Raw genomic sequence first — 15168 nt, 5'->3', positions numbered from 1 at the left:
CAGGGAGCCTACTTCTCCCTTTGCCTTTGTCTCTGCCTCTCTCTGTGTGTGTCTCATGAATAAATAAAATCTTAAAAAAAAAGAGGGGGCTGTGAACATTTTTAACAGCAACTGGACATATTTGGGAATTAGGTTATTTTTTATCTTATAAATTTTTGTTTATAGGTATTTTCATTGCAGATTTTTTCCTAGAAGTGACATGACCAAAGAGCGTGCTTTTTTTTTTTTTTTTTTTTTTGGTGGTACTGCTGTTTGGTCCTTTTTAATGTATAGGTTCCTCCTTCTCTCCCCTCTTTTTCTTTTCCCCTAAAAAATTGCCAAACTGGGACACCTAGGTGGCTCAGTGGTTAAGCCCCTGCCTTTGGCCCAGGGAGTGATCCTGGAGTCCCGGTTTCGCGGCCCACATCGGGCTCCCTGCATGGAGCCTGCTTCTCTCTGCTTGTGTCTCTGCCTCTCTGTCTGTGTCTATCATGTATAAATAAAGTCTATTTAAAAAAAAATTGCCAAAAAAAATTGCCAAACTTTGTTTGAATCAACTTAAATTTGACATAATTTAGATTTAGAGAAAAATTGCAAAGATAGTACAGAGAATTCTCATGTATTTTTCATTCCTAATAGTAATATTGTTAAAACTAAGAAATTAGCATTGATGTATTACTATTAATGTGAGAGATTTGATTCAGATTTTAGCAGTTTTTTGCTAATATCCTTTTTCTGTGCCAGTGTCTAATCCAAGTTATCACACTGCATTTAAACACACACATCCGTACATTGTCTCTCTCCCTGCACTTTATTTGTGAAAGAAACCATATAGTTTGTTTTCCACAGTCTAGTTTTGCTAGTGTCACCCTTGTGGTGTTAACACATACCTCAGTCCTCTGTATTTATGATAAATTTGTAGTTAGATCTAATTCTAGAAGCTTGATCTGAATACATTAGATTTTTTTTTCTTTTTGGTAAGAACTTCATAGATAGTGTGTATTTTTTTAATACAGTAGTTCCTGCCCTTTATCTGTGGAGGGTACATTCCAAGACCCCTAGTGGATGCCTGAAAACCATGGATAGTATTGAACGCTATATATACTGTTTTTTTAAAAATATATATATATTTATAATAAATGTTTAATTTATAAATTAGGCACAGTGAAAGATTAACCACAATAGTTACTAAGAAAATAGAAGTATGTTATAGTTGTTCTATTATAATAGTATACTGTGGTGAAAGTTCTGTGAAATAAAATAAATATCTCTTAAAATATCTTACTATATTGTACTCTTCCTGTGATGATGTGAGATGATAAAATGCTTGTATGATGAGATAAAGTGAGGTGAATGATGTAGACGTTGTGACATAACGTTAGGCTACTACTACTAGGCTAGGAGAATCATCTGCTTTTGGACTGTGGTTGATAACAGGGTACTGAAGCCACAGAAAGCAAAGCCACGAATAGAGGGGGACTACTGTATGCATTTTGAAAAGACTGGGCACACATTGCTAAATAGCTTCCCAGAAAATTATTAATGCTCCCACCAGCTAGGTACAAGACAGCCCCCCTATTGCATCTGGCCAACATTATCAGGAATGATATATTGGAGGGATGCTTGCTTTGTTTTTTTTATTTTTTATTTTTATTTATTTATTTATTTTTATTTTATTTTATTTTTATTTTGGATGGATGCTTGCTTTGTAAACTCTTTAGAAGTGACTAAATTTTCTGGTAATTAACTTTGAGAACTTTTTTGGTACCTGTATAATATGTATGAAGAGTGTCTTTTTTTTTTTTTAAACCTCCAGAACTGAACTTGAACTGGTAAAAATTTGCAAAATTACAATTCACATATTTAGAAACTATAGTTAGAAAAGGCAGACAAGTAGAAGAGTTTTAAGTATTATTTTTATTATTTTTTTTAAGATTTTATTTATTTATTCATGAGAGACACAGAGAGAGAGAAAGAGAGGGAGAGGGAGAAGCAAGGGACTCCATCCTGGATCCTGGTCACGCCCTGAGCCAAAGACAGATGTTCAACTGCTGACCCATCCAAGTATAATACTTCCCAAGTATTATATTTTTTAACTAAGGAGATAAATGGCTAATCAAAGCATTATAAATAAGACTATACAGTGTTTTAGGTTTTCTATTTTTCCATGTTAGATACCATCAAACAAAGAGTTGATATTGATGAAATTGACCACTTTTTATTTTGATATATTTCCTCCGTTTATAGTGCTGGCAAGCACTCATAATAAATGTCCATTTAAAGAGCTTTAGTAACTTTTTTATTCTGTATGCAATTAATGTTAAATTAAGGATTGTTTTAGGTTGTGCTGGTCACTCTTCATGTCCAAGATATTTTCTGCAAAAAATATTGATTACCAGCTGGAGATCTTGGGCAAATTGCATAACTCTCTGGGTCTTGGTTTCCTTGTTTATAAAATAGAGGTGATGCTACCAAACTTACAGTACATAAGAAAAAGGAAAATGAAGTACAGTCTCCTTATAGTAATTTAATAAATTTGAATTTTTTTTGGCAACATCATTTCTGCTTTTGAAATTTGCTTAGTAACCTACTAATCCATATGTGTACAGACTCACTTATTCCTGGACTTTTCTGCATATTTACACTTAGCTGTTGATTATCACAGAATCCTATCTCCTGGTAGAGGAAATAATAGTAAAATGTTTATGTTTTCTCTTAGTTTAATAAGCAATCTGTGACCCAAACACCAGGGCGAGAATCTTCTACTCCTCGGGTACAGAAAAGAGCCCGTTCACGTTCCTTCAGTGGCCTTATTAAGGTAGGTATGCTGTGTTCTCATTTTTAGCATTGACTTAGAGAAAACTTAACAGTCTGACTTTTCAATGCATAAACAGTTTTCTTCTCTTCTTTGGGATCCTATGAAGGGTTTATTTGTAAGAGGATAAGGATAGAATTTGGAAAAACTTCGGGTTTTTATAGCATTTTGCTGTGTTTCGAATTGGAGAAGGAGCTGTATGATTAGAGAGTAAAAGAAAGGTCCTTCCTTCTCTTTGGGCCTGAGGACAGAGTCCCCAATGTGGAGAGTTCTTTACAATTTGCAAAAGCTATGGAGAAATGGAGTTGACAGACTTATGGAAATGGTTAGGAAATGGATTTTCTGAGCCTAGCAAATTTTAGGTGATTTAAATTTTTGTAAGCTTAATATTTTAATCAGTTGTATATTCTCTTCCTTTGCAGCAAATTACTTAAAAATCTTGTTTTAAAAACAAGTACAATATCTACTGGGCTGTTGCTGCCATCACTATACTTGTGGATTTAGTTCACACGTCCTCGCGGATGATATGAACTTGTAGTTAAGGCATGTTGCCATCAGGTGGCAGTAGATAACGTAATAATGGGATTAGAATTTTCAGGCATAAAACTAAGGCAAGGTTCTGGTTAACTTGGAGAGAGATTAAGCACAGTTCTGTGTTCTGCTGTGTTTCTTTTAAAATTATTTTAACATCTATAAATTTAGAATCTATAAATACAACAACAGTAAGGAGGTCTGATTAAAATGGAAAATAAAAATAAATACCTTGTAATATATATTTTTTCTTTAAGCTGCAGTTGTTAGCCTGTGGGGGCCATTAGTCTGTGAGACATTAGTCTTGCTTGACATCAAAATTTCCTTTGTGATCAACAGAATGAAAAAACAACTCAGAATGGAATAAAATATTGTAAAATATATATCTAGTAAGGAGTTAATGTCCAGAATATATAATGCACTCCTACAAAAATGGGAAAAAGAATTTAAAAATGGGCAAAGGACGTAGATATTTCTCTAGAGAAGATAAACAACTGAAAAGATGCTCAATATCTCTTATCTTTAGGAAAATGCAAATCGAAACTACAGTAAGATAGAAAATAACAGTAGGATGACTATTATTAAAAAACAAAACAAAATAACAAGTGTGGGTGGGAACATGGAAAGATTGAAACCCTCATGGGCTGCTGGTGGGAATATAAAATGGTGCACCTGCCATGGATAACAGTATGGCAGTTCCTCAAAGAATTAAGTAAGATTACTACAGAATTCAGCAATTCCGCTTCTGGATATGTACCCCAAAGAATTGAAAGCAAGGATATGAACACATATTTGTACACCCATGTTTATAGCAGTATTATTCACAGTAAACAAAAGGTGGAAGCCATTCAAATATCTATTGACCGATGAATGGATAAACAAAATATTGTGTGTATATATATACACACATATACACACATACACATATATATATGCAATGGAATATTATTTAGCCTTAAAAAAGGAAGGGAATTCTAACATATGCTACAAGATGGATGAGCTTTGAGGACATCATGTTAAATGAAATAAACCAGTCACAAAGAACAAGTACTATATGATTCCACTTATGTGAGATACCTAGAATTGTCAAACTCATAGAGAAAGAAGTAGAGTGGTGGTTGTTAGGGTCTAACGGTTTGGGGGAATTGGGAATTATTGTCTAGTATGTACACAATTTGGGGAATTAAAAAGGTTCTGGAGATGGATGATGGTGATGGTGCTCAACAATATGAATGGAATTAATGATGCTGAACTATATACTTAATATAGTTAAAATGATAAATTTTGTGTTATGTATATTTTACTATAATTAAAAGGTAATTTATTTTGCTAGAACCCCTGCAGTACATTCACCTCCTTGGGTATAGTTCATTGTTGGTTCATTTTACTTGGAAGTCTTTCATTCCCTTTGACTTCCTGTCATTGAGATGATTGATAACAAGAAAAGTTATTAGTCAAATAAAGGTTTCTCTATGTGTCAAACAAATATTTCTTTAACTGAAGCTAGATGGGTGTAGTTTTCTCTTCCTAGTAAGTTCTTCTGCAGTGGCTTTAGATGTATTTCTAAATGTTGATTTGAAATGTAAATAAATATGGGGGCAGCCCTGGTGGCTCAGCGGTTTAGCACTGCCTTCAGCCCAAGGTGTGATCCTGGAGACCCGGGATCGAGTCCCATGTCAGGCTCCCTGCATGGAGCCTGCTTCTCCCTCTGCCTGTGTCTCTGCCTCTCACTCTCTCTCTCTCTCAGTGGGGAAGCTTCTTCTCCATCTCCTGCCTGCTTCTCCCTTTCTTCCCCGCTTGTGCTCTTCTCGCTCTCTCTCTCTCTCAAATAAATAAATAAAATCTGAAAAAAAAACTTCTTTGGAAGCTTTATAGCCAGTCTTTTGGCTCCTAGCATCCCCCTTTCAGCTTAACTCTGAGGTGACAGCTGATTTCTGAAAGGAAGATGTAGTAGTCTCATTTTTCCAGCATTCCTGCATTTTAGCTATTTTATTTATATTCTGCTTTGATTCCTTTCGTGGGCTAGACTTTTTCCTCCAAAATTTCTCTTATGTGACATTGAAATATTCTTAATATTGCTGCTGATTCATATTGTAGAGTTTAATGTTCTAGTTTTGTTACATTTTTTTGGGATTTAAACTATCCTCTAAGAAGAAAAAGATAAGAATTCCCCAAAGATGGTAGAATTGTCACTATCAGCTGTTATAGTAGGTTATGTCAGCTTCTAAGCTGTTCAGATGAAAGGTCTTTTAATCCTGCTCTGAATGACAGTATAGTCATGTGAACCTCTTAAGAAGGCCTGTACACTCTTGTGGCTATATTAGAAACTCTTAAAGACTTTCTCCAAATTTTCTAATCCTATGCAAGGACATGACAGGGAAGCAGCCTTAAGGTGGACCCAGAAGAAGTTTCCCTGAGTAGAGAGGGGACTCTTAACAGCTGCCAGAGACAACACATATTTGGGGAAAAAATTATACTGGTAAATAACTGGTGGTGGTTGTGTTTTTTTGTTTGTTTGTTTTTGTTTTTTTATGACTTCAGAAACACACTGTAATTGGCCTGCTTTGCTAGTTTAAATCAACTATAAATCTGCTTCTTATATTTCAGCTTTTTTTTTTTTTTTAATTTCAGCTATTTTAAATGTAGAGGAAAAGTGATCACCTAAAGAAAGGCAATAACTTCATAGTTTTTGGTAACATGCTTTGGCATCCCATTATAAGATGGCCTTGGAGAATTTACCAAAAAGCTGAAATTTTTTTAAACTAAGAAACTATAGATTTAAAGACCAGTAGAGCTGTAAATAGTAGATCTTTATAAATCACATATTTTCTCTTCCTAAATCAGCGGAAGGTCCTGGGAAATCAGATGATGTCAGAAAAGAAAAACAAGTACCCTACTCCGGAATCTGTAGCCATTGGTGAATTGAAGAGAACCAGCAAAGAAAATATGAACTTAGTAAGATATTGTTCTTTGGACTTCATCTTTGTGGACATTGGTAGAAAGGAGAAATATTGATATACCGTCCTCTGTTATACTGTGTTTCTCTAGGTCATTCAACTGTGCCTTTTCTTTAATCCTTTAATTTATGTTGATAGTCAAAAACAAACACATGTGGAGTTCCAGGAAGCTATAGCTAGTATGGTACAGCTCTTCCTCTGAAGAAGCCATGTGGTCCTCTGGGAGGACCAGGGGATTTGCCGTTAGACCTGATTTGAGGCCAAGGGAAACCATTCATTCTCTCTGAGCCCATCTTCTCCTCTGGAAATAAGGATATGTCATATGCAGAGATGACAAATAGAGTGAAAGAGCTCCACAAAGTGCTGGAGGGATAGTTCTTACTGGCAGGTAACATTTGAGCTGGGCCTACTTGGCACTGCATTATATGTTGGGTGGCACTTCTAGTTATCCCAGATATGCTGCTTCATTAAGTCAGCAATAAAATCAGTTAAAACTAATGATGTAAATACAATCAGCCTCAGTAAAATGCTTCACATTGAAATTGAACAAGCAAATAATTCTGTTAATAAAGTCTGTCTGTAGGAATGACATTAATTAGCACATTTAAGCCACTATAAAATTTTCTTGTTACAGTTATTTTCTGGCTCTCCAGCTGTCACGATGACACCAACAAGATTGAAATGGTCTGAGGGGAAGAAAGAGGGGAAAAAAGGTATTGATTGTACTTATCCCATGTTCTTACTGAATGTAAGTCCTTTCTGCCTCTAGTCCATCAGTAGCAGTTTTTGAATTCCCACTGTCAGAAGCAATGTAAAATTGCAAGGCTGGTCAGCAGATGATTACTGATCATCTACCCAGCACTGTCTCGGGTGCTGAGGGGTAGAGCTGTGAAGATGGACACACATGGCCCCTGCGTTTTTGGGCAGATGGGACACATATGAAAAAAATCTTAAGAATACTTGTTGAGTAAATTAAAAGCAAGTGTAAACTAATTTGAAAGACCAAGTACAGAAATGCTAAGAATATGCTCAATAAACATAGAATAGTTATGTTCTTTTTCTTTTCTTTTTTTTTTTTTTAAATTTTTATTTATTTATGATAGAGAGAGAGAGAGAGAGAGAGAGAGAGGCGCAGAGACATAGGCAGAGGGAGAAGCAGGCTCCATGCACCAGGAGCCCGATATGGGATTCGATCCCGGGTCTCCAGGATCGTGCCCTGGGCCAAAGGCAGGCGCTAAACCACTGCGCCACCCAGGGATCCCGTTATGTTCTTTTTCTGTGTAGACTTTGCCTTGTTTATTCAGTGAGGCTTCCAGCTAATAAATAGCTGCTGGACCCTGGAAATCATATCATACAACATATTTTTCGGACAAAAAAAGATTATTTGGTGCTGGGACTGCTGGTTGCAGCAGGCTGTTCTGGTAAAAGGCAGCCGCTGCTGTGTTTTTTCCTGAGGAAGCCATGTGGTCCACTGGGAGAACCAGGGGATTTGCTGTTAGACCTGATTTGAGACTTCATTTTTCTAACCAAGGAAAACCATTCATCTCCTCCTCTGAAAATAAAGATAATAGTTATATCTAGTTCACAGATTTCTTATGAGGCTTAATTGAAATAATGTCTTAGAAGCATTAACAAATAGTGATAGTTGTGACTAGAGAGGACCGGCAGAGACTTGTCTGTTTTGTAAGGCTCACGTGGCAGATGAAGCGATCTCTGGCTTGATGTGTGCATTTTACTACTGAGACATGAGCTAATTACGATTTGAGACATCAGCAATAGAAAGAGAACAAGTCCAGCCCTTACGGATAAATCTTTTTTCTTTTCTAGAAGATTAGATTTCAGTGTGGTCTTGTTCCTTATTCTTGAATGAATTATCTGAATGCTCTTTCTTTCCATCTTGCTTCTGACTGGGCTGTCAGAAGCAGGGCTGTCTTTAGGCAAGTTGAGTGTTTGAGTTATGTGTGTCTAAATATTTCTACGTATATATCTGTAAATCAAAACCAAGCATAAGTTATTTTTGTAGGATACATTGTTTTATATAAATTATACCTTTTGTGGCTCTCGTTTTTGAAAATAATCAAGAAGGGCACCCATGTGGCTCAGTAGGTTGTGTGCCTTCAGCTCAGTTTATGATCCCAGGGTCCTGAGATTAAGCTCTGCATTGGGCTCTCTGCTCAGTGGAGAGACTGTTTCTCCCTCTCCCTCTGTGATCTCTTTTACTCTTAGTCTCTCTCAAATGAATAAAAAAAATCTTTATTTTTTTATTATAATTTTTAAAAGATTTTATTTATTCATGGAGAGAGAGAGAGAGAGAGAGAGAGAGAGAGAGGCAGAGAAACTGGCAGAGAGAGAAGCAGGCTCCATGGCAGGGAGCCCAATGTGGGACTCAATCCTGGGACCCCGGGATCACGCCCTGAGCCGAAGGCAGGCGCTTAACCGCTCATAAATAGCTGATGGCATCCCTAAAAAAATCTTTAAAAAAAAGAAAAGAATCAAGAAATAGTAAGTCTTTTTATACTGACAATTCTACTTTCAGAAGGGAGAAGTGCATTAAAGAAATAAGCCAAGTTCATATTTTACCAAGAAGATTTAGAGCAGGGATTCTTGAGCTGTTATGTATGGACCTCCTAAGGGCTTTAATCAAGTTCTTGGTATTGTTGATGTCATTTTATGTGTTGGTGCCTATGTACATTTTTCTGAAGGACAGAACATATAGTTTTATTAGATTCTCAAATTAATGAATCAGGTGTCCCAGCTGTCTTGGTCAGCAGAGCATGTGACTCTTGATTTTAGGGTCATGAGTTCAAGCCCCATGTTGGATGTGGAGCCTACTTAAAAATAAAAAAGTGATTCAGAAAATTGGGGGCCCACACATAATGAACACCTTTGATTGGATTAGGCAGTGGCATGTTCATACTGCTTTCTCCTTGGTCACTTCTTGTATTCTGAAAGGCCTGCCTTGGCTGTCATAATGCTGCCCTATTCTTGTTCTTCCTTCTGAATTCTTTTCCATCTCTCTGGTAGCTTTCCTGTTGCTGGCCTACCTCTCTTCTTCCTTCTTCCTTCTTCCTTCTTCCTTCTTCCTTCTTCCTTCTTCCTCCTCCTCCTCCTCCTCCTCCTCCTCCTCCTCCTCCTCCTCCTCCTCCTCCTCCTCCTCCTCCTCCTTCTTCTTCTTCTTCTTCTTCTTCTTCTTCTTCTTCTTCTTCTTCTTCTTCTTCCTCTTTTTCCTCTTCTTCTTCCTTCTTTCTTCTTCCTTCTTCTTCTTCCCCCTTCTTTTTTTTTTTTTTTTTAAGATTTTACTTATTTATTTGAGAGAGAGCACACGTGCATGAGTGGGGTAGGGAGGAACAGAGGGAGAGAGACAAGCCGACTCCATGCCAAGCATGGGGCCCAATGCAGGGCTTGTTCTCACAACCCCAAGATTACAACCTGAGTGAAACCAAGAGTCGGATGCTCAACCAACTGAACCACCTAGGTGCCCTTCTCTTTGTGTTTTAAGTGCTCTATCCTGAGTTTCTCTGCTTATTTCTGCTCTTACTTTTTACCTCTCAGCAGCCTGGGCTAACCCACAGCTTTATTCTCTCAGTTGAATAACTGCTTCTAAACGTGGCATCTCCAGATGGCGATTTTATAAAAGGAATATTATTTGAGGGAAATAATGCAGTTTTATTATCATCAAGAGCACGCTGCAAAAAGACATTTATTTAGCATAGGGTTTCTCAACATGGCACTGTAGACATTTGGGGTCAGATAATTCTCTGCCATGGGGAGCTGCCTTGTACATTGTGTCATGGTTAGTAGCTTCCCTTGGTAGCACCCTTCCCCGGTTTTGACAACCCAAAATGCCTCCAAACATTGCCAAGTATACCCTGGGAAGGAGGTGGCAAACTCGCCCTCAGATGAGGACTGCTGATTTGTCACCTTCTTATTATTGGGCATTATTTTCAGTAGTGAGAATCTTACTTCCTTCAAAGCCCAACCTAAACCACATCTCCTCTTTGAAACCTTTGGTTAACCCAGCCAGATGAATGTTTTCCTTTGAACTCTTACTGACGCTATTAAAATGTTGACATATTTAGTATGATTTATTGTGGTTATTTACTTCACATGTATTGTCTGATATCTGTAGCTAGTTTCTCTTCTGGAAGACAAAGGCCAGACCTGAGAATATATTTGTAGCCTCCTGTCTTCTGTTCTTTTCTTCCTCCCAGTACTGACAGTGCGTTGTAGGCATTTAATAAACATTCGCTGGTAAGAGGCATAGTTGTGGTAAGGCTTTGAGCTCTGCGTTCAGTTATACTTTGGTTCAATTCCCAGCTTTGCTGCTTAATATCTGTTAATCTTGGAGCAAGTTAACTTGTGTAGGCTTCAGATTTTTCACTTGTAAAATGGCAAGAGCATTACCTCATGCACAGATTGTTGTGAAGATAAATAAGATAATGTACATAAGGTGTTCAGAGTGGAGTCTGGTGCAAAATATGCACTTAGTACATTGGTCGCTGTTATTGCCATTAAGTTTTTTTTTTATTTATTTTTTATTTTTTATTTATTATTTTTTTTTAAGTTTTTTTTTTAATATTTTTAAAATTTTTATTTATTTATGATAGTCGCAGAGAGAGAGAGAGAGAGGCAGAGACACAGGCAGATGGAGAAGCAGGCTCCATGCACCGGGAGCCCGACGTGGGACTCGATCCCGGGTCTCCAGGATCGCGCCCTGGGCCAAAGGCAGGCGCTAAACCGTTGTGCCACCCAGGGATCCCGGCATTAAGTTTTAATGAACTGAGATTAGGGTACATGGACAAAGAGATACTTACTTGATAGAAAGTCAAAAATTCTCAATTAAGCTCTTTAACCCTCAGTTTGTAGAAATTAAGTATAGATTCTCTAGCTCTTATGTGAGATGTTTGCAAAAAGATATTTATAAATATGCTTAATGTTTTTGTTTCTCTTTCAACCTAGGATTCCTCTGAAGGATCCAGAATTCTCCTGTTGTCCATCCAGAATTTTCTCATTGGTGGACCAGGCATCATTACTGCTCACAGAGAAGCTTGGACTTGCAGCTTGCATGCTGCATTTTGCATTGTGAAAGTCAACTAATCCTATGACCTGACTGATACCTCTAACCCCACTCACTGGATGTCTGCAAACTCTGTCTACTGAATGGGTGCTAGCATCTCTCTCTCTTTTTGAAAATATTGTGGAGAAACCACTAACCAGCCAACCAGCTCACGTAGCACAGTAAATGGGCAGAACCAGGTGGGCTACAGTGCTTATTCCATGTATTTGTTTGATATTATTTTTTAAAATATGAAAGTTGTATTCAACTACCAGTGATTTTTTTTTTTTAAGTACTGTCAGTCCTAGTGGATTAATATTATTTTCAACTGATACTTGAGGCTTTTCTCTGTTTTGATGGCGTATTTTGGTTGTTTCTTGTTTATTTGTTGTTGTTTTTTTTGAAGCCATTTTTTATTTATGTCATCTAAATTGCATCTAAGACAGATGTCTTTCCCTTCTTTTCCACCTTAAACTTTGGGAAAGCTTTTTATCTCATGAGGCTGTATTCCTCAATATCGTTTCTGTTCAAAGAACTTACAGCTTTCCTAGAAATAGAAAAATTATTTCTTGGACCTGAGTTATTGAAAAAGGAGAATTCAGAATGATACCATATTTTAACAAATGTCAGTTTTTAACTTTGTCCCTTCCTCCCTCCTTTCCTCTCTCCCCCTTTCTTTCCCTCTCCTTAGTGATGACAAAGTAATTGTGTGGTTGTGGAACTTGTCTTCTTCATTCAGTCTCTCCTCACCTAAAACATCTCTGGTGCCACTATTTCTGTGCCAGATCACTGTGACTCAAGGAAAGTCACCAATGGCTTGAGAGAGATTTACTGAAATATCTGAATGTACTGGAAACTCTGGAGTGTGACTAGGTTGGGGCCAGCTGGCTTTATGTCCAGGGTGACACCTTGTGGTTGGGGTGATCTTTCACCTTCTAAGGGATTGGGTGTGAGGCTAGACTTGTCTCCTGAGAGCAGGAGTCACAGGGGGAAGTGAGCATCACTCTCTGCAGGGCTGAGAGGATTTCAAAGAGCATATTCTCCCTTGGAAGCTGTTGTGGCTCATCATCAGTGTTTGAGGAGGGTTGCCGCACCGCCCCCGTCCTTGTCAGGATGGGTGCAGGAGTAGTTTGGAGGTGGGGCTGGGGCTTTGACTGGGTTGGGGATGTTCATGTGTGTTTGAGGTAAGCAAGCAGTGGCATGGCTTTGATCTGTTGTATATACTCACTGCCTAGAGAGCAGCATGTGGCAGGAGAGAGCGTTTGGAGTGGGCCTGCTTTCTTAAGCTGTGTAATGGCTCAAACCCTGTGCAGGAGCTCAGTCAGGCTCTGTGAGGAAGCAGTGCCCAGCAAAGTATGACTTGCTAACTATCTTGAAACTCTTGAAAGAGCTGTATTTCTGCCGAAATGAAAGATGACTCTGGGGGTTCACAGTTTGGTTTTGTGGCCAGCTATCCTCTCTTCCATACTTTCCTGTTTCATTTGCTGCTTAATAGCAGTAGTGAAGAGAAATGTAAAATTTGGCCTTCCAACTTGGATCGTGAACAATAGATGGTGGGGTGTATAAGCCTGCTTAAAAGCCCCTTTCTCTAGAGCAGTTTTATATCATCCTTAAAAATACTTATTAGCAAATATGTTTGTGTAGGTTTCTATTTGGCTTTTTTATTATTGAGAAAATAAGGACCAACTACCAGTGAATGCACAGAGAGACTGCTTTTGATTCGACCAGACTGGAATAGTATTCTCCCTTAACCTGATACTTCCTTTCTTTATTTGTCTAAGTGTTTCATCCCATAGTGGTATGGTCTGTTAAACATGCCTGGCATCAGGTGGAGAGAGCAGAGCAGTGACCTGATACCTTCCTGTCTTCGGCTTTGTTCTGGGGTTCTATTTGAGGGAGAGGTAGCTGAGATTTAGAAGACTTTGGTTGAATGGAATTGGTAACCTAGGTGTTGTGCCAGGGCTAGGGTGGTGAGAGAGATGCTTGCCACATGCACATGCTTTTGTACAGCTTGCCCTCTTGGGCACTTTATGTGTGAATTTGGGTATGCATGTTTCATTTAAGTTATTTATTAAATATACTTTCCCTTGCTTAAAGGGTGGGATAGGTCATTTTTAAATAGAAGTTGTGATCCAGTTGGAATCCAAATTTGAGAAATAAACAGCATAACCTTCTGCCTTGTAATATTTGAGTGTTCTAATCCTATGGAATCTTATGGAGAACTCAAAGACAAAAGCCCTTTATCAAAAGGAGCAGGATACTGTCTCCTTTCTGACTTGGTGGGGGGTGTATTTTTGAGCCAGTATTTAACAGTTTTTTTTTTTTAATCTATAAGATGTTGTTGTTTTTTTTAATCTGCTATGTTTATTTTTCATGTTGGAACAGTCTCTTTGGAAATGCTTCCTTTTATGGCTTTTAACATTTCATTTCTTTCTGGGGTCAGTTGTGATGGATTCTGATGTGATGTTAGTACAGGACAGTAGACTTGTGCCAGTGGGCATAAATGTGAAGACACAGAGCACCTCCTTGATTCAGGTCCGGGGTGAGCTACACTAGTTGGATCAGTGAAAACCACAGACACTGGAATGTCTAACCTTTTATAATGATAGACTTTTGCACTGAGACCAGGAAATCTGGTTTGAAAGACTCCACTGCCACAGTGAAAGATTAAAAGATCCTGATTGTACCTGAGTGCCAAAACATGTTAAAGGAGCTGGTACTTAATTGGTTATAACTGAAACCACAGCTGGTCCTCCACCCACTCTTCACCCTGAATATCCTTCTAGGGAGCACCCTTGGGAAATGGAGTAGTGCAGAACTCTTGACTGTGGTGACCACTGGGAGATCTAGAGGTGGCCGTTTTCTTGACCTGTAAGGAAGCCAGCAGATCCCAGAGTGTCAGAGCAGAGCCTTTCTTTCCTCCCAGATGCAGTGTTTTTGTGTAGTTTCCCTCACAGGAGACTCTGTTAGGATATGGTTTAAAATACTGCCTTCTAGGAGAACCTATGGTCATTGTTCCTGTGCCCCGCAGTGACCAGCTGTGTGGTCCATGCATAACTGGGGAAGCGGTCTTTGGGAACAGACTTCTCTAGACACTTGCTGCTTCCTTATATCGTACAGGGCCTCACACACATGCTGGAAGGTCTTTTCTAAATAGAACTTCTTTTCCCAGAGAGAGCCTCATCCCTGTCCCCTTCACCCTGAAGCTTTTGTACTGAAGATGGGACCTTGATTTAAACCTGGATATTGGCATTTGGCAAGATTGCTCTAGAATTTGGGGAAAATTTGGGTTCCTAAGATGCACAAGCTTTTCAAAACCAATCTAAAACTCCCCCGGAAAAGCTAGCTTTCCTAGACAGTCAGTACTGACATCTTTCCACTAGTGGAGAATCAGTGGAGGGGCTAGCGAGGTGAGTACATAATAGCCTGAGTGCTTGGGTTGCCATGGAAACTGGAGTGTGCGAGGCCACAGCCGGGGGGCTGAAGAGCCATTGAGCACTCCCACAGATGCTTCGAAACTGGCAGAGCCTGTTGGGAAAAACACTCCCACCCGGAGCCCTCCATAGTAGGGGTCGCCCTTGGCTCTCCCTGATCTTGCTCAACAAGAGAAGCAAGGTTCCTTAACTGTTTCACCATTTTTTTGTATTTCATTCTTCTTTGACTGTATATCAGATATATATATATATATATATATATATATATATATATATATATATATATGTAAGTATAAAGAACAACCATATGCATTGTCTTTCTTTGTTATTCATGTAATATTCTGAAATTAAATTTCTTTTGTTTCATATCCATAGGCTCTGACTGGTCTCTTAATT

General features: G+C 38.5%; 1 protein-coding gene across 3 annotated transcripts in view; it reads left to right on the top strand.

Moving 5' to 3' along the window:
• The window catches only part of ARHGAP19 (Rho GTPase activating protein 19), a 63970-nt gene extending 48909 nt beyond the window's left edge, over positions 1 to 15061 (top strand). For all 3 annotated transcript variants that reach the window (XM_038578407.1, XM_038578408.1, XM_038578406.1), the window contains 4 exons: positions 2699 to 2797; positions 6170 to 6280; positions 6917 to 6995; positions 11242 to 15061. In XM_038578407.1, the coding sequence (XP_038434335.1) occupies positions 2699 to 2797; positions 6170 to 6280; positions 6917 to 6995; positions 11242 to 11252 (300 nt within the window). In that variant the 3' untranslated portion in view covers positions 11253 to 15061. The remainder of the gene's footprint in view (positions 1 to 2698; positions 2798 to 6169; positions 6281 to 6916; positions 6996 to 11241) is intronic.
• Positions 15062 to 15168: the final 107 nt, after the last annotated feature.

Source organism: Canis lupus, chromosome 28 (genome assembly GCF_011100685.1).
Source record: "Canis lupus familiaris isolate Mischka breed German Shepherd chromosome 28, alternate assembly UU_Cfam_GSD_1.0, whole genome shotgun sequence".
Lineage (NCBI taxonomy): Eukaryota > Metazoa > Chordata > Mammalia > Carnivora > Canidae > Canis > Canis lupus.
The sequence above is the reverse complement of the archived record's forward strand: the minus strand, read 5'-3'. Positions and strand labels throughout refer to the sequence as shown.